Consider the following 27,521-nt stretch of genomic DNA (forward strand, 5'->3'; position numbering starts at 1 on the left):
GTTTTGAAAGCTATTAACAGAAACCCTACAATACTTTCTCTTTTGATAGCCCAGTGGTGCCTTTTGAGACAAAAAAAAAAAAAATGAATTACACAAAATTAAAATATGAATATTCTGCTCTGGCAGGATTAAAGGAAAAAAAAAATCACAAGTCCCAGGACTATCAAACATTTTGCAAACAATATAGGTGGTTGAAAGAAAAAAGTATATGAAATAAACTCCTTTATACACATATAAAAAATACTTTATATAAGAAAAATTCAGCTGAAGTTGAAAGTATTCACTCAGCGTAAATTACTCAAGGCCAGTATTTTATTTTTTAAATTTAAGGTAACATTGGTTTACAACAATGTACATGATTTAGAAATATAGATCCCCCCCACCTCTTCAGATGCATGTTATCACTGCATAACAAGGCCAGTATTTTAAATGTTTTTATTAACAAATTACATTTTAATTCTCACGAATTGCTAGAAAATAAATTCTGTCATAATCTTTAGTGAACAAGATGAAAATAAGTAAAATCCAGGATCGAAGCCAGCGTTCCATTGATTTGTTGTAGAAATTACTTGAGAAAACATGTTGCAAGCCCATTTTTAAAATAGCAGATATGGCTGAAACAGAATAAAGAGTTCAAAACAAACAAACAAAAATAATATTGGGCAACTAACAATGTGGTTTTCACTTATCTATCATTTTATCTGAGAACTATCCAACTTACCTAATAAGACTAATTTCCAAGAACATTAATGTCAAGTAAATATAAAACAATGTGCTATGCTAAAAATGGTATCATTTTTGAAGTCGATGGATTCGAGAGTGTGGTCCTTGGGTTCACTCTGGGAAAGGTTTTGCCAGAGCTCCCCTTTTTCTGGCACCGCAGAGTTTCCAGGCGAGTCTCTCCACGACAGAGTCATTAGTTATATAAAAAGGGGCAGGTTTATTATAAAAGGGAGGGCAGAATAAAGGACATCTGCATAGACAAAAGGGACAGAAAGGGCTGCCCCGAACGAGACAGGTTTGCTAAGAGGCCTGCGTGGTCGCAGGCAGGCAGCCTTGAGGAGAAGAGCTGCCTGTGCTGAAGGTCAGTGCAGAGAAGCCCCGACATGGTACAGGTCACCAGTGGGCAGGAAGGCTGCTGCCCTGTGGAGGGACAGAGAGTTGGTGAAATGGAGCACCTGCATAGTCACAGGTGGGCAGAAGGACTACTGCCCACTGCCAGTGCAGAGACTGCACTGATCTAGTCTTCTCTTTGGGAGGGGCTCACTCCTTAGGAGTGGTTTGTTTGTTGTTGACTTTGAATAACTATGTAGAATTTGAAAGGGGCCAGATTTCTATGATGGGCTCAATTTCCATATCTTTACCTTCAGGTCTGAGCTCCTGACTCTCCCTACAGCAGTCTGACACCTGCTTGGGTCTTGTACTTTGTTCTAGGCATTGGCACCTAAGGATCTTGGTTCCTACAGCTGTGTTGACAGCAATGTTAGCCCCTTCTCCCCCTACCTCCAGCTCTTGGAATTGTGTGAGCCAGGTTTCTCATCTTGTGGCGCCTCCTTTCCAGTTTTTCTATCCTTATCCTCCATCACTTTGTATTAGCTATGTAAAATGTTTTTGTCTCTGCAAACTAACACATTAATGCCACTGTGATCTTCGGTTTAATAAATTTTGGTTTTTAAAACAATTCTGTGTTGTGACAAAATATTCAATAGATGAACACAGAAAACTAAAACAGTAGCTCAATGTACTTTAGTACAATTTAAAATTCAACGAATTTATGCAAATACCCACACCCCTCTCTTTCCTGAAATTGCAAGATTAAGATTAAGATAAAACTTCTATTAGAATTCATGATTGCAATTTAAATTAAAATGGAACAAGAAATTAAATTCATCTTTAAAGTTTAATTTTTTTTATCATGTTGAATAGTTATTTGTAATTCAAATCAGGGTACAATTGCAAGTCATTGTTTTGTAGTCAATAGCTAGAACATTTCAGCCTCAAGGTGTTAAAAACTGAAGTTAAAAGGCAAAACTATGTTAAAGTCTTAAAATTTAAGTATTCTGATTTATATTTTAACCATTATAAATGTGGGGGGGAGGGGCATGCTTTATTTAAAAAACTCTGTAATTTGCCTACTAGTCCTGATTATCCAGGAGCATGCAATTCACAAAAAATCCACATAAGGCATCTGTATTCAATAAACTACTCTTTACAATAATTCTGCATTAGTTCTAATAAGTGTCTTTCAAAAATTAATCCAAATAAGCTTATATTCAGTTAAAAATTAAAATACATTTTCCATAATCAGAAAGAGGGATGGAAAATTATATTTACAAAGTACTGATCTAGGATGCATCTATAAATACCTTAACTTCATTCCTATTAATAAAAATGTAAATTCAACATTAAATCTAGTAAGATAATGGTTCTCATTAAACTAAAAGGATATTTTTTCCATCATATGATACAAATTAACAAAGGATATTTTATTCTCACGACAGAGAAGTACATTTTTTTAAACGAGCTATCTTAACTTTTGTTAAGACCAAAAAGTACTTTATTGATTTCACTCTACCTTAGAGTGAAACACAAAAAATACCAAAAATGAATAATTAGAAAATTCATAAAAAAGCAAAAGGTTGCTTAAGGGGTATGTTTTGATTTCATAAAGTAATGTTTGCCTGTTGTGTTGGCCTATTAAGTGACAAGAGCAAAAAATATTTACAGCAAAAACACAGATTACAGGTTCATTGAAATCATTGATACTTTTTAACAAAATGAATCTAAACAATGATTTAGGTCATTGTGTTGCTGGCCAGAGCAACACAACTATGAAAAATGGATAAGGCAACCCTACTTCCTCTGTATTCTGGCACACGATATACAAGTTGGCACTGAAGTAGCCATTATACAGGGCTTTATGTGCTTTGTCATTTAGGAAAGCAGATCTGCTGACAGACCAGTGATCTGTGAATATTAATATTCAACAAATATTAACTGAATGCCTACTTTTCACCAGCTACTTTCTTATGCATTGTTATACAAAAAAGCTGGAGACCCTACCCTCATCAAATGAAAAATAACCTAAAATTAAAACTGACAAGTGGGACAAATAAGATATACATTGTTACCAGGGGAATGGATAATTGAGGATATGATGTGATCTGGGGAAGGCTTTTTGTGAGGCAGAGGAGAGAAACTTGAAATCAGAAGGACAGTAAGAATTAACTGGGGGAAGAGGTAGGAAAGAACATATTAAGAGGAAAGGCCAGTGGTGGACAACAGTATTCAAAGACCAGAGTGGTTAGTGCTAGGAGTAAGGTTTAGCTCAGACAAAAGCCAAATGCTCAAAGGCTTATGGGCTATGTGAAGGACTTTGATTGTTACCCCAAAGAAAGTGAGGAACTATTAAATTTTTTAATGGTGGGGGTGAGAAGAGGATAGGATCACATGAGAATTATTCTCAAGAAGTTCATCCTAACTACAGGTTTATGGAGCAACAAAATAAGGTGGTATAATTATCATGACATTGACTAAAAAGATCTTATTTTGTCCCTTGAAATAACAAGAGTGAAAGAGGAAGCAGAGTACATTAATTTTACTGTTTCCTAAATCCAATCAGTAATTCTCAAACTTTTCCACTGATGTATCCATCACTGTTGAATGGAGTGTTACTCATAACCCTGCGAGGTCTGGGAAATGCTAAAAGTCCAGTTCAGCCTCTAGTCTCATCTTTATTTTTCAAACATTTATTTATTTATGCATACAAGAGCCGTGGTGCAGGCCAGAGAGGTGCTGGTGGGGAGGGGGTGAGAGGATTCACCAGAGACAGAGTGGGGAAAGAGCACAACAGGCGGATCTACTGAAATACACTGCTGAGGGGAGCAGTGGGCAAGACAGGAGAGGTCGGCTGTGACTTAGGTGGGTCAGCTCCATGGCAGGGGATCGAACTCAGGTCAGTAGTGATGCTAGTGCTGAGACTTTACCCTTATGCCACCGGGGAGGCCCAGGGCTCATCTTTAAAATCACCCCAATTTTACATTCGGCATTATCTTTTGTAAACAAGTTGAAAAAAGTAAAATCTAGGATCTAGCCAGTCCACCATTGAATATATTATCTGTTTAATATAAAAATAACATTTTAAGATATTTAGCAAAAATCAACTCTGGCTTCTTTTGACCACTTGGTTTCCACATACACAGAAAGGGACCAATTGGGGAGCACAGGCCAATGCTATGCATGTAAACTGGACTCCTTCACTGCATGGTCATGTATTGAAGACTACATTTGCTGTTCTCTAGCAAGACACAAAAGCATGACAATGTGGTAAAAAATATAAAGCTTTATGCCCCATTTCTTTTTTAAATTACCTATCCACCCTCCCTTCTTTAAATTAGTACAGATGATCCTCCCTCTATTATTCTTTACAGCAGCTAATGTTTCATCTTTTACAATAAAACATGTGTGTGAGGTGCTATAGAGAAAATCAGGTAGAAAGCTAAAAGTTCTTAAGAACAATTTAAGTCCTAATCTGAGGTCACTCTGCTATAAATGAAAATAATTTATCGATGCTTTAAGAACAGCATCAATATTTAAAAGCCTACCTTCATTCTTCATCTGAGAATTTGGATCGGTAAAATTCTAAATATCCAACAACATAATGTTAATGATGTAATTAATCTTCAAAATAAGCCATTTTAACATTATTTCCAAATTATTCCTAAGAAACAGATTTGAAACAGCTGTACCAATTCAATACACATTCTTTGTGGGCTTATTTTTGGCAGCCAAAGTTTTATAATGTGGTATTTATTTAAACTCAGGACATGATGAGAGTTTTATTGTCTTTGTGAAATGCAGATTTGTTCTTGTACTTTTGTGCCACCTACTCATGGCTCCTCCCTCACTTTTCCTCCACTGCCCACCTCTCCTTCAACCAGACAAACCTAGACACAACCTTTCTAGTTAATCACCCCATCTCAACTCTAGAACACATCCCTCTTAGAATATAACTGAATAAAATAGCTTGAACAATTGCTAAGTCCCCACCTTCTCTTTGGATTCCTTTCTGATTTTCTGAAATCACCATCTTCTCTTTCAATTGGTACTTGAATACATAATGCAAACTTTTAAAAAATTTACCAAATGTAGTAGTTGGTAACTTGGCATAGGTTTGATAATGTCACTGCCAATCCTTACAGAGACTAATTTCTCCAAAGCAGAGAATAATTTATTTAAAACAATCCATTAAAGTACCTTCCCTGAAGAAGTACTGAGTAAATAATATCTAAGGACCAGAATACAGCTACATAAATATACTCTTTTTCTTAATCTGTACTAAATCATGAGTTTTTCCTTAATCAGGCAAACATTAATGGCACTGTAAATAAAACAGTTCTTATGAACTGGATTGTAATACATGTCAAAAAGGTAAACTATTTCTTTGTGTAAATTTATAAGCATTCCTGTTTCAAAAAATATCAAATCTGAAGTAAGTGATTGTTGATGGCTATCTAGTCATCCTGCAATTCAGAAGAAAAACTAATTTTTCAAAAGAAAGTGACAGGATCAATTTGGTCATTTAAGTTTAACATATTTTTATCTTACAGGATATACTTTTAAGTTCTTGTCAGAAAATTTCTGATTTCTCTCAAGCGGTTTCACTCGAGACTTTGACATTTCCCTTCATCTAATAAATACAGATTTCAATCTCAGCTCTGGGTGCTGTGAGGGGGGGAAAAATTATTAAAGGGCATAGTACCTGTAAAAACTTCTTTAACCGATCAGATAGTTTCCTTTACAGTATTTAACTTTTATACAAAACAGACCTATGTCATCAACTACATTTTCCTTTTTTGTAGGGCTATATGCAAAATGTTGGTTTTAAATTTGCTTTTTATACCTAACATAATGTATTTCATTTTCTATCCTCCAGATGGCTGAGTCATCAAGAGAGAAATGAAAAGTCTGGGAATGCACCTTAAAGAAAATAAACAGGAAAGAGAACAGATAATTGGGAGATGGTTTGAGAAAAGGCTATCTTAAAAATTTTATTTATTTTAGGAATCATAATAATACAAGAGTAGATGGACTTAAGTCACAGAAACCAGAAGAGAAGTCCAGCAAAGCAAGGACTATAGGTTGGCTCTAAAACAATTATTTCATTTGATCCAGAAAGGGATTAAAGATCACCGGGAAAATGTCAAGGATGGAGCTGGTTCCAGAAAATAACTTTCTTAGTCATGTGGCTATTTTTAAAGAGTTTTAAAGTTGGGAAAGGTGTGAGAAAAAATCTTGAATTATTAGGCATGGCATGGACAAGGAAAAGTAATAATCAAAGTAATAATAGGGCCCCTAATGTATGCAGAGGTTTTTGCTGTATTTCTGTAGGCTAAAAAGTAGATTCAAACAATTGCCGATTATGAAGTATTTGCAGGCCTTGTACGTGAACAGATAGAAGCTAAAAATAATGTATTTTGGAATAAGAGAATGAGCCAAAATTAGAAATAGTTACTGACCTACTTTTCTACCTATACCTTATCCCAATAAGTATAACTGCTTTGCTTATATTTACTGTAAAAAGGTTTAGGTTTTAAAATGTTTCCAAAATTACAAAAGGATTTAATGAAATTTCCAACTGGAAAAGACAATAAATGAGTACTTGATTTTCCCAAGCAATATTTTTCTAAAATTAATTTTTCTAAAATTAATTTTGAAGATCTTATATAAGAAATTTCCAAATAGCCTCAAGTACTATCAGGATGATCTGGGCTATAACTGCTTACTTCACTGACTCATGAGGAGTTCATATATTTACTGGAACTGACTGACATTGTGTGAAATCGAATTTTTATCATCGGGGGAAATTTATGAGTATTGGATTTTATAAACAGAGGAATTGGGGGTGAGCAAAAAACTCCAAGTGTTTCTTTATCCCTTCACAAATACTTAATATCTAAATTTTATTTGTATGTCTCTCAAATACATTTTAATAAAAGTAACACCAAAATGAATGACAATGTAAAAATGGTCCTTCATCAACAATCCTGCATATATGCCAAAACTTAATAATCTTTCCAGCCTGCTTTTTTACCCCCCTTCATATCCTTCTCTGCTGAGTTTCTACGCCTTCTATAAATTGTCTGGAAGCCTAAATCTCTGGCCATGCTGTTCTTACATGCTTAATGATTGCTTTTCTTTTGGGTGGAGAGAAAAAGACCCTAGAAAGAGCACAAAGCATGTACCTTACCAAATACAGTTGTAGCTATTTGTGACAGTGACTAGCTGAAAGAATATGCTATGCTTTAAATGTTAAGGATGATGAAACTGTCACATTAGAAGGATGCTTTGAAGAACCCCCACATTGTTGCAGTTCTAAAGTCCTGTTCATTTGTTGGTATTGCCTGTAAGATACTACATATATTATACAACACTAAGCGAGGTTTAGCCATTCCAAAGCTGCAGCTTAAATTAGTTGACTTTTAAACATTACTGCATCTGAGGAAAGGGTGAAAAGTATTTTTTAAATGTGTTCTGTAAAGCTTATTTGGGGGAAAGGGAAGGGAAGTAAAAATTAAATAGTAAAAATTAAAAGTTGAGGAAATGTTCATTTAATCCAACTATTGTTTAAAATCTTATTTTCTAATAATCACAAATTAAATTTATATAAAGATTATGGAAATTTCAGCAGTAAGCACAATGAGATGTGAAATACACAGATAATGACATCAGACTCTTCCAGTCTGCTACAGACAAAGATACACAAATTCGATCTTGGCTACCTCATTAATATTTTCAATTAGTCCTAAAATGAGTCACCAACAGGTACGAAAATAAGTTACTCAATTTAAATACATCACAGCTAACTCTGTTATTAGCCCAACTTCAAAGAGGCTGCATTTTAGGCTGGAGTCATTTTTTAAAGGACTAGTGTATTGGAAAACTAGTAATGTGTTAGAATATGTGCATCATGTGTTCTTCTTGCTTCAGTGGGCCTAACCTGTCCAGAGGGGAAACTGCAGGAATATAAGTAAGTGGGAGGGTGGGAGGTGAAGAAGATGGAGTATGGAGCTCTCACTGCAAGCGTCACGGGAATTTGTGAAAGGTATTCACTGAAGGTAATCAGACTCCCATGAAGTCAGAATAGCTTTTCTTTGAGTATTTCAGTAAGAGACTCCAGCTAAAGTAACCTTTTAGGTAAATTCAAAGAAAGGATTTTAATTAAACATTCTTGCTTCTTGCATAGACCCTGGCCCTTTCTTTCTTCCATGACTGACACACAGAAGACATACCTTTGTATATGACAATCCATGGAGGTGGGGTGGGGGGGGAGTTGTGGGAGGAATGGCTGATGGGAATTTAGGAAAGGGGAATTTCAATAGCAAATATGAAAAAAAGAAACAGAAAAGGTAAGCACTGCAGGACTCTTAGTCATGGCACTCGGGGCCCCTTAGTACAATGCACTGCACATAAGGGGGTAGTCGATAAATAATGAATTGGATTTAATTCAGTTCACCCTCATTTGCACTGTGCTTTGCAGTTACAAATCATTTCCCCCATATTAGAAAAGAAAAACGAAGTAAAGGAGAAAAGAAGAGGTAAGTAAGGGAATAAAAGGGAAGCACATAGATAAAGGAGAACCCACAAGAATAAGCAAGAGGCAGGAAATGTCTATGAAGAAAGGAGATAAAATGAGTTTCTCCCTGTCATTCTCAATCACTTCCAATCGACCTCCCCCCCTTCGTTCTAGAGTGCTGTCCAGAGGTTAGAACGTCTGCCTGCTAAGCAAGCCCCTAAGGGGCTTCCTCATCTTCAGAAAGGGCATTTTCACAAAACGATAAGCCTTTGGTCCCTGACTAATCTACTTAGAGTTGTGCTTAGGAAAAACCCCGAACAAACCTCTAACATCTCCCAAGTGTGGTCAGGAATGCTTTTATTCTATCCATTCATCCCCTGTTAGCAATCCCAAAATCTTAGGAATCTTAGGGGATGGGGAAGCTGTGATCTTGAGGAAGGGGGCCCTCTACAGGCCCCTTAACTCAGACAACAGAGGGAGATAGTGAGACAGGAAAGCCCAGGAGAGTAAAGAAAAAGCCCAGGTTTGCGACTAGGAGGGCGAGTGTCCATAACTATGATTATTAGAAATTGCCAGGGGGGAAAAAGGGGGTGAGCGTTCAAGATGGAAGAAACGAGGGGGTACCTGAATGCGCATCACCTTACACCTGGCGTCGAGCTCCTATTAAAAAGCTGTGCTGTCCAAACCGCCTAGAAGAGGCGGCGGCAAAGGATGTGTGTGTGGGGGGGTGTGTGGGGGGGGGGGGATGCGCAGGAGGAGCCCACTGACAGCAGTGCGGACGCTGTCCCAGGGGAAGCATGTTTGTCTCTTCCCCAAAGTAGAGCGCCCCTCAAGCATCGCCAGCCAAATCTGGGGGAGAAAGGAAGCTCCCCAGATCCAAACCTGGGCCGTCGCGTTCTGACCCCATTATGTGGGCTTAAAAGTTGCCGGGAGAGTTGCCGCCGTAGAAGGAAGGCACCTGGCAAGGGCGGCCGCCGAGGGGGCGTCAGATTTCCTAGGAACAAAGGGGTCGGGGAAGGGGCGACCAGCAGAGTAGGTTTCTGGGGGCTCCTCCTTGAGGGCAGACAAGGTTCCCCACGTCCTTCCGGCCAGGAGGCGCCGAGGGAAGCGGGGAACCGGCCCGGAGGCGCGGGGATTCCGCCGCCGGGCTCCCAGCCTCGGGTCCGGTGGCGTCTGCGGCCCCCGCGCTTTCCGCGCCTCTCCGGCTGGGGAGCCACCGGCGAAAGACAATAGGACACCGGACTCCGAGCCCCCGCCAGCCCTCGAGGACCCCCGGCACCCCACGATCGGTGGGCGGAAGCCCCGAGGGCGGGCTCGGCCGCGGCGGGCGCCCCTTCCTTCCCGCGCGCCCGCACCCCGCGCCCAGGGCCGCCGCGCCCTCCGCACCGCGGGCATTACCTTTCATCCAGTCCACTACTTGACTCGGAGACCATTTGCTCACCGGTTCCATGATGAGAGCCATGGGCACGGGTGGGCTCCGCGCGGGGCGGAGAGCTCAGACACAAAACGAAGTCAGCAGCCCGAGGCGCCCGCAGGTGGGGTCCCTCGCCGGCCTGCGCCTCGCTGGGCGGGAGGTGCGGAGCGGGCGGCTTTTGTGTGTCGGGGCTCGCGTCTGCAACGTCTCTCGGCAGACCGCGGGCGGCCGCGCGGGGAGCGGCGACGGGGAGGGCGACGCGCCGGGACGCGGCCGGGCGCCGGCTCAGCTCGCTCGCCGCTCCGCTCGGGGTCTCCGCGCTCCGGGGCTTCAGTTCATGGTTGGCGGGGCCGAGGGTCGCGGCGCCGAGCGCAGGAGCCGCCGCCGCCCGCTCGCCGCCAACTTGCCCGCTCGCCTCGCGCGCGGGACTGAAGCCCCCGGCACGACCAGCCACCGGCGGAAATGACGAGGGGCCGCCTGGCACCTAAAATATCTCTCCGCAGCCCTCGGGTGCGGGGCGCGCGCGCCACGAGCCCCCCGCCCGCTCGCCGCCGTGCGGTCCCGCCCCAGGGCCGACGGTCGGCGCGCCTGGCGCGTGCGCGTGCGCGCCCCTGCACGCGGCCCGAGCCCGGGGCGCGCTGTCAGTCAGGCAGGTGCGGGCGGCCGGCCGCCTCGCCTTCCCGCCACGCCGGCCGACCCGGCCCAGAGGTGCGCGGGGCGCAGCCCGCGGGGGGCCGTCCTTCAAGTGCCGGCGGCGGGAGCTGGGCTCCGAGGGGCCTCTGAGGGGACGCGGCGGCGACGGCGGGACGGGCCGCCCACCAGTTGAGCGCTGACGGCTGAGGAGGTACCTGCGTCCCCGCCGCCGAGGGGAGGGGGACCCCGCTGAGCGCGGGGGGTGACGGCGGGAGCCCGGGCTTTCCTTGCTCCCGCCCTCCCCGCCGCTGAGTGGGCTCCCGAGGTGATTCCCGAGCCCCGCGCACGCCCGCGGAGACGGAGGCGTGGACCGTGCGGACGCGGAGCGGGCCCCGCCAGCCAGCCGCGCCGCGATGACGAGGCAGGAGGGCCGCTGCTGGCGGCCGCCCCGGGCTGCGCCGGGCCCGGGAGTCCAGCGCGGAACCCGGCACCTACGGGCGCCCACGCTGGTCGTGCCCCCGAGACAGGTTCGGCCCCCACGTGCCCTCGGAGGACCCGGTGTGGGGTTTACATGAAGTCCTCGACACCGAGAGCGCCCGGGACCTATTTTAGAGGATGTCCTTTTGTTTCCTGACATTCTTATGTAAGACTTGACGGGTGACACTGGGGTTTAAAACGAATGACACATTGTCAAGCACGTGACCCTTCAGAACTTAAGTTCTTCAAAAATCTTAACCCAGGCTCCTCTGCCACCCTTAGTGAAAGACGGCTTGCAGATACGGGACAGATAATTAATCCTCGAAAGTATAAATGCAAGCTCTCTACCACCATTAGAGCGATTTTTCTCTTCATCGTTCTTGAGTAGCTCCGCTGACGAAGAGAAACTCACGTTACGTCTATAACCATTTCGGTGATGGCGATAGGTTTTGCCCAGGTCCCCACGGTAGCCCATTTTCATTGGTTCGATTTTGTAAGATGCGGAACTGCCACTTTTCTCAACTGACATGAGTTGACATACACACAAAGAGCTGAAACCATAGTAATTAAAATATTTTGATGTTTTCAGGCTCATTAACGTAAAAAGCAAGTGACATGTAAGTTGGCTTGTATGTAGGAGTGTTGATTTTTCTCGTAATCCAAACTTTAAAAGGATATGGTAGGGTTTGGAGGGAAACTGACATGATCTCAACAAGTCTACCCTCCAGGGATACAGGCATAGCACCTTCCTTTCATAATTCAGATCATGGTTATCATCTACAATTTTTTCTTGGCTAACCAGTTGTGAGAGGTATTGTGTTTTGGAATGCTTGCATTCCAGTTGAGCCTCAGAACATTACATCAATATTGCTAGAAAAGATCGCTGCCAGCATCAATAATGCAGAGTAGCTTTATATTAAAAAATATAATGGAATAGATAAGTCCTGATCATTGGAGGTTAAAGTCACAGGGAAATGTTAAAAGCAATTTTTTTAAAAAAATAATACTGCTATTAATTTACTGAGCACTATGCTAAGTACATACATTTTATCCTCAAAACAGTTCTATCAGCCACATTTTACAGGATGAGACAGCCTTGGCTATCATATTTACTTCCTATCCCCGGAGCCTATTACAATTTGTTCAATAAATAGTAAATGTTGAATAGATTAATAAGTAAGCCTTAAAGACGTTAGGTAATTTGAGGTCATAATGCATGATTCATATTTGTAATACCAAGTTAAGGTGATTTCAGAAGATGAGCATTTAAAACTAGTGAAAAGGTTTGTGTTCGTGTCACAAAATGAACAGTAGGAAAGGGAAGGTCCATTGAGTGTTAACTGAATATGTCTCATCAGAAAGTTAACTAGAAAGGAATCTGAGAGTCACGATGCCTATACCTGACCAGTACTTAACCACCAGCTGTGAGAATGCAGAAAGTGACCAGATTTGGCTGAAATATCAAATAGCATATAGAGACTGGGCTGGCATGACAAGCAACCAGACTACACATCATATTGCAAGGCAGTTCAAAGTGAGATAGTGATTGCATACTGAGTGGAATATCAATCAAAACCAGGAAGCAGTCTTTGAATTTTAATAAAAGATACGTATTTCATGAAAAGCCCACTGCCAAAGACAGAAAAAAAAAAAATCCCAGAGAAAGAGGATTTTGAGGAAGACCCTACATCAGAATTACGTTGCACATTTTCTCTTATTTATGTTACAGTGAGGAATTTACTTAGTCTAATCACTTGAGATAACTGTAAAAAAAAATTCTAAGAGCTAAGAATGATTGAGCCCAAGTGTGGGTGTAGAGTTAGGCCAATAGAGTTCACCAAAACCTTTGATATTTGTCCTAAATCTCCTCCCTGAGGTTCCCCTTACAAAACGTTAAAATTATTTTTAATTGCCTCGGATTTTGACAATGTAAGAAGCATAATTTTTTCCACTTAATTTGTTCAGAACGTAACGGGTTTTTCATTAATATATGTTTGACTCAGCTCGGCTAAATTTTTCCTGCAATTTTCTTTCCATAACTTTTCAAATAGATTGGCTTTTACATTTTATGCCAGTTATTCAAAATGTTAATGTCTTGCTCCACTTTTACAAAAATAGTATAATGTGATTTTGTACAAACCAGTGACTTAATTTTACCTTCTCTTATAATGTATAATACAATCTAAAAGATTAGGGGGTAACTTGTTATCATAAAATATCAAAACATAATGAACTAGGGCCTCCCCTGGTGGCATAGGGGTTAAAGACGGCGCTATCAAGCTGTCACCAGCCCCTGCAGCACAAGTTCTGTTTCCCTCTGGCCAGGGAGCAACCCACATGGCGCAGCAAACCTCTCCTGACTCGCCTGCTGCTCCCCTCAGCAGTGTGTTTCAGTAGATCTGCATGTTCTGCTCCCCACTCTCTGGTGAATCCTCTCACCCCCGCACCTCTGGCCTGTACCCCAGTTCTTGTATGCATAAATAAATAAATCATTAAAAAAAAAAACATAATGCACTAAATGATATGGTGTCATGCATCAACAGTCTATAAAGGCCAAACTGATTATTTGGAAGCAGCCCTGGACTCTTTGGAAGCAGGCTGAGGAAAACATTAAATTAAATTAATTGGAGATATAAACCTTGTGAGATGTTTTGAGCCATATCAAAATTGGTAACTATTATTTGTTATTTTATTGATTTACAAAGCTATAAACTTTGAGATTACATCTTCACTTCTATGTGTGTATAAGCCTCACCTCACTCTCCATCAAAGTTCTAGTGCCCTTCCCACTATTAATTGGCATTCTCTGCCTTTCCTCTCATCTCCCCTCTCTCTCTGGTAACCACTATATTTTTCAGAGTCTAAGAATTGTTTTGTTGTGATTTATTAATTCATTTGCTTTGGTTATTTATATTCCACATATGAGAGAAATCATTCAATAACTATCATTTTCTGACTCATTTCTATTAGCATAATCACCTCTAGTTCCATTCATGTTGTCTTAGAAGGCATGATTTCATCTTTTTTATTACTTGAATAGTATTCCATTGGGTACATGTACCTCAACTTTTTTATCCAGTCATCCATTGATGGGCATTTAGGTTGTTTCCATGCCTTTGGCTATAGTGAATAATGCTACTATGAACATAGGGGTACATAAATCTTTTCAAATTAATGTTTTCTTGTTCTTTGATTAAGTACCTTGGAAAAGTATTGCTGGGTCATACAGTTTTTCGACTTATAAATATTTTTTTAAAGATTTATTTATTTGTACATACAAGAACTGGGGCACAGGCCAGAGTTTTGGGGGGTGAGAGTATTCACCAGAGACAGAGTGGGAAAAAGAACAGGCAGACTGACTGAAATACACTGCTGAGGGGAGCAGCAGGCAAGTCAGGAGAGGTCTGCCGCGCCATGTGGGTCACCGCCCTGGCCGGGGATCGAACTTGTACTGTAGTGGCAGTGCAAGGTTGCGTCTTAACCCTTGTGCCACCAGGGAGGTCCTTGACTTTTAAATTTTTAAGGACTCTCCATACCGTTTTCCATAGGGCCTGCACTAGTTTACATTCCTACCAACAGTGAACCAGAGTCCCTTTTTCATAGCTCCCTGGGCAATACATTATTTTCAGTCTTTCATATCAGCTATTTGCCTTTGTGTGAGGTGATAACTCATTGTGGTTTTGATTTGCATTTCCCTAGTAAGTGAAGCTGAGCATTTTTTTAATATGGCTATTAGCCATCTGCGTGTCGTCTTTGGAGAAGCGTCTGTTCATATCCTCTGCCCATTTTTTGACTGGATTATTTTCTTTGAAGTTGAGTTATATGACTCCTTTATCTATTTTGGATAGTAAATCCTTTCAGATAGATATATGATGTACAAATAGCTTCTCTGTGCATATGTTTTCTTTTTCTTTTTGTGGTGATTCCTTTTGCTACACAAAAGCATTTTAGATTAGTCCCATTTATTTAAGATAAATCACGTTAGCAAAACTGAGAATTTCTGTATCAACCTCACCTTTTCTGAATATGGAGAATTCAAAACTCTGCAAAGGAGTGGAACTCCACAAAGGAACTGGAAAAGGAAAATCTGACTTTCCATTGCAGAGCTTTGTCAGTAGAGGAATGGAGCGTTGTTGTGAAAGTACATCAACTACAATAAGAACCTCAGCAGAGAGGACTAAATGAAAAAGAAGTGTGAAAGAGGACAAAACTTCTTGTAAACCAAAGATAGCACAAGACAATGACAAAGTAAAATTTCAGAAGAAACTGAATCCAACATTGTCCTCCAAAATGATCAACCTGCTTCACTGGGAGATTGTGGGGGCCTGGTACAGTGAACTAAAGCTCAGCCCCAAAGGAAACAAATTAGAAGTTTGTAAGAGAATCTGGGAGTATGCATATCTGAATCAAAAGGACATTCCTGACACAGCAAAGGAGCCAGAATCCTAAAACAAGCTCTGGAAAGTTTTGAGGGAACTACTTCTCCCTGGAGAGGGCCCATGTCCTCGAAGAATCTACTGCTCTTGAGGGAATTGATAAATTGATAGCGACAACTTCTGCCTGGATGCTGTTTGCCTCCTGAACCAGAATTGCAGCCATGGCCAGAAAGAGGAAGGAAGTAGAAGTACAGTCACCACAAGAGTTAAATGGTGTCAGGTCGCATGTAGCCCATGGAAGAAGTCTGTCTCCAGAGAGGGTTGATTTTGTCTGCAGTTTCATGCTGGAGAAGCCTAGGTACCTGAAAACAAGGGCAGAGTGTGCTCTTTTCCTGTTTCCTGCCTGCAATCATCCACCCCCATACCTGGAAGACAACATGTTGTGCCCCAAATGCCAAATGAGTCCAGAGGAATAGGGTTTTGATGAAAAGACTCCAATGAGATTGCAATACTAGGATATCAGTTTCACCTATGATTATTATGATAAAAAGATGACTACAATCAACTCCATGGTGTAACTGACAGCTGACTCCAGGCCTCTCTATACGCATCATGCTTTCTGCATTCTAAGTTTAATGATATCAAACTGTTAAGTATTTTAAACCAAAGTGAAAGCTGTTATTGTCTCTACACTCCTCAAAACATATTCTTATGCATATAAAATATCCTTTTTCATTTTTCTTAATAACCTGAGACTTACGGTATGTGTCTGGGATAACATTGTAAGGCACTTTGTCATTATTTCCATTTGTGGCTCTTCTGTATATTTCTACTGCTTAAAAATGTTTAAGATTGCTTCCGAATCATAAATGCCTCCTATATTGCATTTAAAATATATACATAGAAATTCATAATCTGTTGTATTTTAGACCATTTCATTGTGTGAAAATTATGTTCTTAGTGGGATTAAACCAAAAGCATGACTTTCTCTTGTATGATTCGTTTTTTAACCACTTTGAGATAATGACATGAAAACTGTACATAAATTGTATTCTGATTAAAATAATCACTTTAAATGATGTTTTTTTAATTTCTAATTAATTTCAATTTTTATTTATTTATTTATTTATACAAGCACTGGATACAGTCAGAAGCCCGGGAGGGTGAGAGCCAGAGCAGGGAACAGAACAGGCAGACTGACGAAATACACTGCTGAGGGGAGCAGCGGGAGCTGCAGGAAAGGTCTGTCACGCCATGTGGGACCCTCGCCAGTGGCCGGGGATCGAACCGGCGCTGCAGAGGTTGTGGGCAGCTTGGCAGCCCAGCGCTCAACCACTGCACCACCAGGGGAGGCCCTTTAAATGATGTTTTAATCCAATAGTTATAGTTTTGTCTTTTTTATTCTTCTCCCTCTTGATTTAAATTAAAAAAATGAAATCTCATTCATAGCCAGAGTGATCTCAGTTAAGATTTAATAGTATATGTAATGAGTCTAAGTAGCTCCAAATATGGAATTTACAAAGGTCCTCTGATTAGAATCTCTGTGATCAATGGGTCTGATTCAGGGATTGGGTTAGAGAGGGAGAGCGATGTCCACTGGAAGAAGCTTCAAGCCTTTGTCTCTTTGCGGGGAAAGAGTAGTAAATAATATGAATGTTCCTTCTGGAGTAGCAAACTGAAGATCCCTAGTCTTGACATTTCCCAACCGAGGTTGTCTTATGAGGCCTTAAATCTTTACTTACCATTTCTTCTATTAAGAAGCTTCCTCTGCATCATACTTTGGACTTGACATGGAAGATATTTTAATGATTTTAGTTAGTTAGCATTTGGACAATATCTTGCAGAGCCCTTTCTGATGATTTTCCCAGTTTGCTTAGATTATATTTTTGCTATAACTGTCCTTAATTTTTAGATTTCTTGCCTTTTTAATAAGTAATATTTTATCACAAATTATTTTTCTTTTATATAGTTTTCAAATGATAAGTGAGACATGATAACATAGAATAGTTATGAGGGTAATCCATGTCCTAAAATAAAGAATAAGACCCTTTTTTTCCCACGTAGTTTTGCTATATATGTCCTGTAATTTCCAAAACAGATGTTTGATGTTGGCACGAGCTGTATGCTTTGATCAGAAAAATGAACTAGACAATATAAGAACAGTAGTGATAAAACAAAACGCAAGTTATTCTAAAGAACAGTAATATAAAACTTGATGCAGATAAACCTCAGCAAAATATCTGGAGCATTGTTTTTATTTTCTTGCAATATAATCCAACTAACAACTATGAATAAAGAGCCACAGCCTCTTATATAACCAATCACCAGCTAGTAATCTATCTATGCCTTCAATAGTCAGAGAAGCAAGTAGAAAGAGACCTTTAACTATAAATGGGCCTTCAGTATGCTGCTCTGGGCCAGACTTCCCTTTAGATAACCTGGGAGAAGCACCTAAAGATTATAATTAAATGAGTAGAATCTCCTTGCTGTTTTACCTCTAAGGTAAACTGTATTAAATCAAGCCATGTCCTTCCCAGACCAAAAGTCACAGCAATAATTTCTGGGTGAAAAGAAATTGACTCGAGTTGAGATTACTGCAATTTTTTTTAGGGCTCTTTCCAAGTGTTCCCTGAATTAATCACAGTCTAATAAAAAAAAATCCCAGAATCTACCAAGATTAGGAAACTTCATTTTCTTCACATACTAAGCCCTGGTCCCTCAGAGAAGTTTCTAATGCATTTGCCAGCCATTAATTGCTGGGAGCCATGCTACTCATGTCGTCTGACAAGGGTCCGGGCATGGGGCAGATTCCTGAGACCCTCAGCAGGATGATGTCCGCACCCTGATAAGTGTTTGTGTCTCCTCACTCATTTTCTACAATTGCGCCGATGCCGTCCCATCCTTCAGGAACCCCTGACACCCAGGCTATTGCGGCTGGTTCGCGGCAATTGATGAAGAACACATAAACCTGTTACTTGACAAACATTTTTTGAACACTACCAGTGTACTGGCCCAACTTGTATTTCTTGATCAGAAAAAAAATAGGTTGATTTTGTGGATGCAAAGATGACCAAGATGCTCATAGACTGGTAGAGGAAACAGAGACATTCACAGTTAATTTGATAGGCTAAAGTGATAAATACAATGATAGATGTGCCAAGCACTATGCACAGAGGATCACCTAACAGCTGGGGCTAACACTACATGGAGGGGATAATGCCTGTTCTAGGTCTTAAAGGATGACAGTCAAGTGGTAATGCAGAAAAGGGTTTATAGGCAGGACGGTGTGAGCAAAATTTTAGAGTGCTATGTAGACATACCTAGAGGCTAGAGTTGAAAAGCAAAGCAAGAATATTGCCCATTGAGGAAGCTCACAGAAAAAGGGAAGATAAGTAAATTATAAAAAGAACAAAGAGAATAAAATGTTGGGGTAGCCCGATGAAAAAAAAGAATTTCCAGTAGGAAGGAGTGGAAAATTGTGTGAAGTGCAAAAATGATGTTCCACTAAGTACCAAGAAGAAAAATTGGTGATAATATCACTTTGGATATCCTTCATAGCTATATTAAGTTCTGAGAACTAAATATCAGAACAGAGTGGCTTGGTCTATGGGGCATTTACTTTTTTACAAGTCAATTTTCCTTGTATCCATCCTATAGCCCACCTATGTTTATATCTTATTCAAATGGGTGGTAACTATACTCCAGTTTAACACCACCACTTACATTACTCTTTTTTTTTAAGTTTTATTTTTTTTTATGCATGCACAGCTAGGGTACTGGCCAGAGGTGCGGGTGTGTATGTGTGTGTGTGTGTGAGAGAGAGAGAGAATTCACCAAAGACAGTAGGGAACAGAACAGGCAGACTCAATGAAATACACTGCTGAGGGGAGCAGCGGGCCAGACAGAGAGGTCTGCTGTGCCATGTGGGTTGCTCCCTGACTGACTGGGATCTAACTTGTGCTACAGAGGCTGCGGATTGCTTCATAGTGCTGTGCTTAACCCCTTGCGCCACCAGGGAGACCCAGTTACATTACTCTTTTCAGATTCTGATGATGACCCCTGCTTTATCTGATTGTACTTTCATCACTAACAGAACGATACCTTTTAAACTAGTCTGACTTTGAATCCTTCCCACTTCATCAGATCATAGGAGATCTGGTCATCTTGCTTATCATCTTGCACATCTCCACTTAGGCCATGTAGGCAAAGCTCAACTACAGTCTGACATATGTCTTGGCATAATGACTTGTGATCTTCCCTGGAATGTGGCAAGACAGTCTTGTGAGGTGCTATACCAGGTCTATTTCTCAACTGCCCTGATTCCAGTGAGACATGGGAAATTTCTGCCTCACCCAAGCTTCTGGTATTGCTTCAGACTAAAGAACTGTTAAACTGTAATTAGAGTTCTTCAATGACAAAGCACCCATCATTAATATGATCTATCATCTGACCCCTCTGGTTTGGTATCAACCTGTGGAACCAGGGACATTAGGAGTTGACACCATGTTGATCTTGTGTATATCTGTATAGATCTCTGTATATATAATAAACTTTCTCCTCATCAATCAAAAAAGATGATCTTGGGCTTCCCTGGTGACGCAAGGGGTTAAGACTTAACCTATGAAGCTATCTGCAGCCACTGCAGCACTAGTTCGATCCCCGGCCTGCCAGAGAGCTACCCAAATGGCGCAGCAGACCTCTCCTGACTCGCCCACTGCTCCCCTCAGCAGTGTACGTCAGTCAATCTGTCTATTCTGTTCCCCACTCTGTCTCTGGTGAATCCCCTCACCCCCCCCCTCACTTCTGGCCTGTACTCCAGTTTTTGTATGTATAAATAAATAAATTTAAAAAAAACAAAAAAAACAAAAAAGGTAAACTCGTGCCATTCGCAGCAACATGGGTGGAGCTAGAAGGAATGATGCTCAGTGAAATAAGTCAGAAGGAAAAAGAAAAATATCGGATGGTTTCACTTATAGGAGGAATATAGGAATATAGGGGAACCAAATAAGACATCAGTGTAAAAACAAAGAATAACAATACAAAACACAACAAAACAAAAACAGACAATTATAAACCAGAGACTACTGCAGGGGAGGAGGAGGGAGAGTGATCAGAGGGAGGGAGGGAGGAGCACAGGGGACTGTGATGATGGTGCACAGATGCATTGGTGAAGGAAACACTATGGGGACTACACCTGAGGGGGTGGGGGGAAGCAAATATTGTTTAAAAATGAACAATGATGTAAAAAATAAATAATTAAAAAATAAACTTTCTAAATCCATTTGCAGTTGTTTTTGCTCTACTAGCTGAATCTATGGAAGTGTGATAAGCCAACATAGCTGCTGCCACCATGCTGCTTCTAGTTACTGCTTGACCACTTAGCACAGATATGATCTACAAGTCTGTAAATTCTCCCAAAATGAGTGAGCTCTGCTGAACGTCTGCCTGGTTAAACTAGGGCAATCTACTACATCCTGGCCAAGTAAATCAATAGCAGCAGCAGTAGGAGCTCTTTCAAATTTAAAAAGACTGTATTTTCCCTAATCATTTGAGCTCCATAAGATAGCCTTATAATTAATAAGAACCCCTGTATTAATGTTTCAGGATAAGAAACAAAACAGGGCCTCCCCCGTGGCACAGCAGGTTGAGCGCAGTGCTGTGAAGCTGTCTGCAGCCTCTGCAGCGCGGGTTCAATTCCTGGCCAGCCAGGGAGATACCCACATGGCGTGCAGACCTCTCCTGCCTTGCCCGCTGCTCCCCTCAGCAGTGTCTTCGGTCCATCTGCCTGTTCTGTTCCCCACTCTGTCTCTGGTGAATCCTCTTACCCTCCCGTGCCTCTTGCTTAAACTCCAGCTTTTGTTTAAATAAATAAATCTTTTAAAAAAAGAAAAGAAAACAAAGATCCTGATCTAGGACCTTTTTTTCTGATTTTTAATATTATTTATTTGCAGAACACCTAGATTCTTTCATATTTGATATATCTTTTCATCTGCATGTTTAGCAGTTTTACTTGGTAGTACAAGTGTGAACTGGTAAAATTGCTTCTAGATAAGTTCAGGGGCCCTGTTTATAAGTTAACTAGTATTCTCTATAGATCAATTTTTTTTTAAATGTAAAAAGTGCTTAGTTGGAGACAAATTGTTAAATACTTGGCCAATAACTGACAGACTACAAAGGAATGAAGAAGGGGAGTGGGAAAGTAAGATTGCTTTTTTTTTCCCCCATAGATTTTGTCTGTTTTCTCAAATAGATCTTATTTACTTCTAGGAAAATTGTCAAATTAAGGATGCGAATACCAAGTGGAACAAATCAGTCATTCCCACTGACCAAGAACTATATCCAGAAAAGAGAGACATGTAAGTTTGTCACAGTTTTTGACATTTTCTTCATGTTGAAGGAAAGCTTTTTTTGGTGATCTAAGTAATGAAAATATTTTGGTTTGTTAAGTTTCTCTTGGGAACTGTTTGAAATACTTTATAGTACAATGCAAACTATCATTTATTGATTTTTTTGACATGAACATGTACTCTGCATAGGCCGTGTGCTAAGCACTGTAGATGTAAAATGTGGTTGCTGTCTGCAAAGCCTGTAAATGAAATAAAGTGTACAAATAGATATTTTTGACATCATGTCGCAAGAAAAATTATAGACATACAAGAGTATTTTAAGTGTATTTTACAATATGAAAATATGAATTCATACCAAAAGAATAAATAAACATGATATCAGCAGAGACCAAATGGTGAGTTCAAGTTATAAAACATTCTTACCCCTCCCAGCCAGGGAGATATTAGTGGAAGCTTGTAAGAAAGTCTTCAGTCGTGGCCTAGCAGTAATGAGAAGACCCACCTTCAGATCTCAGCAAAGGCTGAGTGAGGAACCTGGACTTGCATCAAACCTGGAAAAAGAAGGCAGCACACACCCCCACATCCACGACTAGAGTGGTGTCACAGAAAGTCAACTGAAAATGAATGTTTACGTAGGATTTATAGACGCATTACATAATACCCCAAATGTCCAAATTTCAATTGAAATTCACTTGTTATACTAAGAACCAGGAAGATCTCAAAGTGAATGAAAAGAGACAATCAATAAATGCCAACAGGGTGACAGAAATTTTAGACTTATATAACAAAGATTTTAAGAGAGCCATACAGGCACATTTAAAGCATGAAAAAAAAAAAAAATAGAAAATCTCAGCAAAGAAATGGTAGGCTTAAAGAGGAGACAACTGCAAAATGGTGTGGTCATTATGCAAAGTGATTTGGTGGTTCCTCAAAAGATTAAAAATTAGCAATTCCATTTCTGTGTATATATCCAAACAAACTAAAAGCAGAGACTTAGTCAGATACTTGTATACCAATGTTCATAGCAGCATTATTCACAATAACCAAACGGCAGGAACAACCCAAATCTGCACCAACTGTTTTCAACCTTAAAACAAGAGTTCTGACATGATGCAATATGGATGAACCTTAAAAACGCTGTGCTAAGTGAAATAAATCAGACACAAAAGGACAAATATTCTATGAATCTAGTAATATGAAGTATGTAGAATAGGAAAGTCATAGAGACAGAAAGTTGAATAGTGCTTGCTAGAAGCTGTAGGAGGGGAAAATGGGGAGTTATTATCTAATAGACAAGTTTTGGAAATGGATAGTGGTGGTAGTTTTAAAACATTGTGAATGTACTTGATGCCACTTAATTTTATATTTAAAAATGGTTAAAGTGCTAAATTTTATGTACACAATATTGTGTAACAACACAATAAAAAAGCACTAAGTAAAGGGCAAAAAAGGAAACCATGGAACCAAGCTTAGCCAAGGTTTCGCCATTTTGTATATCCTCCACCTTGATATGTTAGTCCTTGTACAGCCGCATTCCGGAGATAGTTTCAATAGTCACAACCCTCACTCCACTTGGTGACGAAAAAGCAGACCACCCCAGCCGCCAATGAGGGCAGTCCTATCCATAAATGGGACAGCATCACTAACCGTCCAATCAGTTTGAAACTATAACCGAGCGCGCCAAAATGCCTTTGTAGTAGCCAATGAGTAATTACCAGCTTCTTTCAAAATTCGCGCCACTCATGACCCTATAATAGACCCCTGCTTCCTCTGTTCGGGGCTCTCGCTATCTGCCACTGCCTTGGTAGGTGCCATGAGCCCTGACTCGAGCCCGTAATAAACTCCCTTTTGCATTTGCATCAGCTGTCTTTGGATTCTTGGAGGCTATGCTCGCCAAGTCTGCTGATCTTGGGCACAACAGGAACAATAGAGTCCAGGAAAAGGGGTACAGCATTTTTCAAGTGCTGAAAGAAAAGAACTGTCTACCTAGAATTCTATATTCAACAAAAATGTCCTTTAAGAATGAAGGGTAAATCAAGGTAATTTCAGGTGAAAGAAAACCAAGAAATTTTTCCAGCAGATCTACCAAAAAAGAATGGCTAAAGGAAGTTCTCTAAACAGAAAGGAAACAATAAAATAAGAAAAGATGGAACATCCAGAAGGAAGAACAAGGTAAGCAAAAAATGTGTAAATAGAATACAGCATACACTTTCATTCTCTTGAGTTTTCTAATTTGTGTCTGGTATTAAAGCAAAAATTATAACACTATCTGTTGATATTCTCAATGTATGCAGAGGCTATATATAAGATTATTATAGTATAAACGTGGGAGTGTAAAGTTATGTTTAGAGGGGTAATTTTTCTAAACTTCAACTGAACTGGCAAAATGATGATACCAGTAAACTGTGATAAATTGTGTGTATATAATGTAATACTTAGAGCAACCACTAAAAACCTATACAAGTGAAACACTCAAATATATTACAGTTAACAATAGGCAACTATAAGCCAGAGACATTCCACAGGGCGAGTGAGGGAAGTAGGATCAAAATTGGGGTGGGAAGACCACAAGGGACTATAGTGATGGTACACAGATGAATTGGTGGTGGGAATTTCATGGGGAAAATAACTGAGATGAGAGCATACATTCTACAAAAATGAAGAATGATGGAAAAAAATCTAAAATAAAGTAAATTTTAAAATATTACAGTTAACGGGCCTCCCTGGTGGTGGAGCGGTTGAGCGCTGGGTTGTGAAGCTGCCTGCAGCCTCCGCATTGCCGGTTCAATCCCCAGCTGCTCCCCGGCCACCGAAGGAGGGTCCCACATGGTGCACAGACCTCTCCTGCTGCCCGCTGCTTCCCTCAGCAGTGTGCTTCCGTCCTTCTGCCTGCTCTGCTCCCCGCTCTGGCTCTGGTGAATTCTCTCACCCTCCCGCGCTTCTGACTGTACCCAGTGCTTATATAAATAAATAAAATAAATCTTTAAAAAAAAAACTCCACTTTATTAAAAAAATATATTACAGTTAACATGAAATTTCAAAAAATAGACAAATTACCCCTGGAAGATAGAAAACTGAAAACCAAAATGAGAAAGAGAACAAAGAGAAAACAAAAATAAGATGGCTGATATTTAAACTCTAACATAATGATAATTAACTAAGATATATATGTTTAAGTACACCAATTAAAATACAGAGATTTGCAGAATGAGTTAAAAAAACATGATCCAACTACATGGTCTACAAGAAATCCCAAATATAATGATATAGGCAGGTTGAAAATAAAAGGGGAAAATATAGAGAACAAATATTAACATTTTAAAAAGTAGGAATGCTTATATTAATTTCATATAAAGTATATATCAAGATGAAAACTGAAGGGGAAATATAGAAGGCATACTCATCTTTGCATGGCGGCAGCAAGGAATACTGTTGTATAGTTGACAGGAAAAGGAGTGAACATGCAAATATATTCCTTACAATAAAATTGTAACCAATAGAGGAGCTGAAAATAATCACATGAGGGGTAATGAATGAAGCACTAGAGATTGGTATAAATTAGCTAAAATTCTTCTGTCATGGCAGAAAGTCCATGGATAATGTCTTGAATTAACCAATTTGTTAATAGTGATGATCGGCTTGAGAGAGTTAAGCTCGGAGAATATGAGTGGGGCAGAGGACTGTGGTTTTCTCATTATCATACTATTTGAATATTAAATCACATGCATTTATTTCCTTAGTAAACATTTCAAAATATTTTAAATACAACCAGAAGTTTCTATTTTTGACTAGAACATAAAATCTGAAATCCCTTGCATGAAGGTCAAAATCATTTACAGACTGATCCCAACTTAGCTTTGCCTTTCTTCCGTTTAGCCATTCTCTAGAACACTTTGTTTTAGACATCAGGAAACACAGTCTAATCTCACCCTCAAATACCCTTCTCATTCATTAAGACCCTATTGAGGGCCTCCCCGGTGGCGCAGAGGTTGAGCGGTGGGTTGCGAAGCTGCCCGCAGCCTCTGCGGAGACGGTTCGATCCCCGGCTGCTCCCCGGCCACCAGACGAGGGTCCCACATGGTGCACAGACCTCTCCTGCCGCCCGCTGCTCCCCTCAGCAGTGTACTTCGGTCCTTCTGCCTGCTCTGCTCCCCACTCTGGCTCTGGTGAATTCTCTCACCCTCCCACGCTTCTGACTGTACCCAGTGCATGTAAAAACAAACAAACAAATAAATAAATAAAATACGTGCCTTTAAAAAAAAAAAAAGACCCTATTCCCTATTGAAATGTAACTTCCTCTGTTGAGTCTTCTCAAAAACAATCACCTTCTGGCCTCCCTGGTGGCGCAAGGGGTTGAGCACCGCACTTTATTTATTTTTTTTTAATAATAAATTTTATTTTTATATTCCCCATACAATTGCAACCCCCTTATTTTGACCTCAATCCCTCCCCTCCCGCCCCCTACACCCCCATAGAGTGTCTCTGGTTCATAGTTTTTTGTTGATTTTGATTTTCACTTTCTTATAGTTATTCATTTTCCTGGTCCCTTATTTAAGTTTTCTAGATTCCTGCTATGAGTGAGACCATCCGGTATTTTTCTTTTTCTTTCTGGCTTATTTCACTGAGCATGATCCCTTCCAGGGCCATTCATGTTGCTGCAAATTGCATGTGTTTATCTTTTTTGAATGCTGAGTAATATTCCACGGCGTATATGTACCACATCTTCTTGATCCAGTCATCTATTTTTGGGCATTTGGGTTGTTTCCAAAGCTTAGCTATTGTAAACAGTGCTGCTATAAACATAGGGGTGCAGGTGTTCTTTGGAATTGATGTTCTGTGTCCTTTGGGTAAATACCTAGGAGTGGAATTGCTGGATCCTTTGGAAGCTCTATGTTTAGTAGGTCCAGAAATCTCCACAGAGCTTTCCACAGTGGTTGGACCAGTTTGCACTCCCACCAACAGTGCAGAAGAGTTCCTTTTTCTCCACACCCTCGCCAACATTTGTTATTGCTAGTTTTTTTAATATGTGCCATTCTCACTGGTGTAAGATGGTATCTCATGGTAGTTTTGATTTGCATTTCCCTGATGACAAGTGATGTTGAACATTTTTTCATATGCCTGTTGGCCATTTGCATTTCCTCTTCAGAGAAGTTTCTTTTTAGCTCTTCTGCCCATTTTTTGACTGGATTATTTTCTTTGTTGTTGTTGAGTCTCATCAGCTCTTTGCAGATTTTTGTGATCATTCCTTTATCATTAGTGTTGTGTGCAAAAATGTTCTCCCAGTCGGTGGGGTTTCTCTTTGTTTTTGTTATTGTCTCTTTTGCTGTGCAGAAGCTCTTTAATTTGATGTAGTCCCAGCTGTTTATCTTTGCCTTCACTATCACTGCTTTGGGTGATGTGTCTGTAAAGATGTCTTTGATGTGAATATCACGTAGTGTTTCGCCTATATTTCCTTCTATGTATTTTATGGTTTCAGGTCTTATGTCTAGTTCTTTAATCCATTTTGAGTTGATTTTTGTGTATGGAAGCACCGCACTTTAAAGCAATCTGCGGCCTCTGATCCCAGGCCTCCATGGAGCAACCCACATGGCGGCAGACCTCTCCTGTCTCGCCTGCTGCTCCCCTCAGCAGTGCATTTCAGTCAGTCTGCCTGTTCAGTTCCCTGCTCTGTCTCTGGTGAATCCTCTCCCCCTGCCCCC

The 27,521-nt window shown here is 40.5% G+C and overlaps 1 protein-coding gene and 1 pseudogene across 4 annotated transcripts in view; one reads left to right on the top strand and one right to left on the bottom strand.

Annotated features, from left to right (window-relative positions):
• The window catches only part of CNKSR2 (connector enhancer of kinase suppressor of Ras 2), a 238,242-nt gene extending 228,107 nt beyond the window's left edge, over window positions 1-10,135 (bottom strand). For all 4 annotated transcript variants that reach the window (XM_037512621.1, XM_037512620.1, XM_037512618.1 and 1 more), the window contains exon 1: window positions 9,974-10,135. In XM_037512621.1, the coding sequence (XP_037368518.1) occupies window positions 9,974-10,037 (64 nt within the window). In that variant the 5' untranslated portion in view covers window positions 10,038-10,135. The remainder of the gene's footprint in view (window positions 1-9,973) is intronic.
• Window positions 10,136-12,489: 2,354 nt separating this feature from the next.
• LOC119245735 (developmental pluripotency-associated protein 4-like) lies at window positions 12,490-15,976 on the top strand (annotated as a pseudogene).
• Window positions 15,977-27,521: the final 11,545 nt, after the last annotated feature.

The sequence above is a fragment of the Talpa occidentalis genome, unplaced genomic scaffold (genome assembly GCF_014898055.3).
Source record: "Talpa occidentalis isolate TD23 unplaced genomic scaffold, MPIMG_talOcc4v2.1 talOcc4.15, whole genome shotgun sequence".
Lineage (NCBI taxonomy): Eukaryota > Metazoa > Chordata > Mammalia > Eulipotyphla > Talpidae > Talpa > Talpa occidentalis.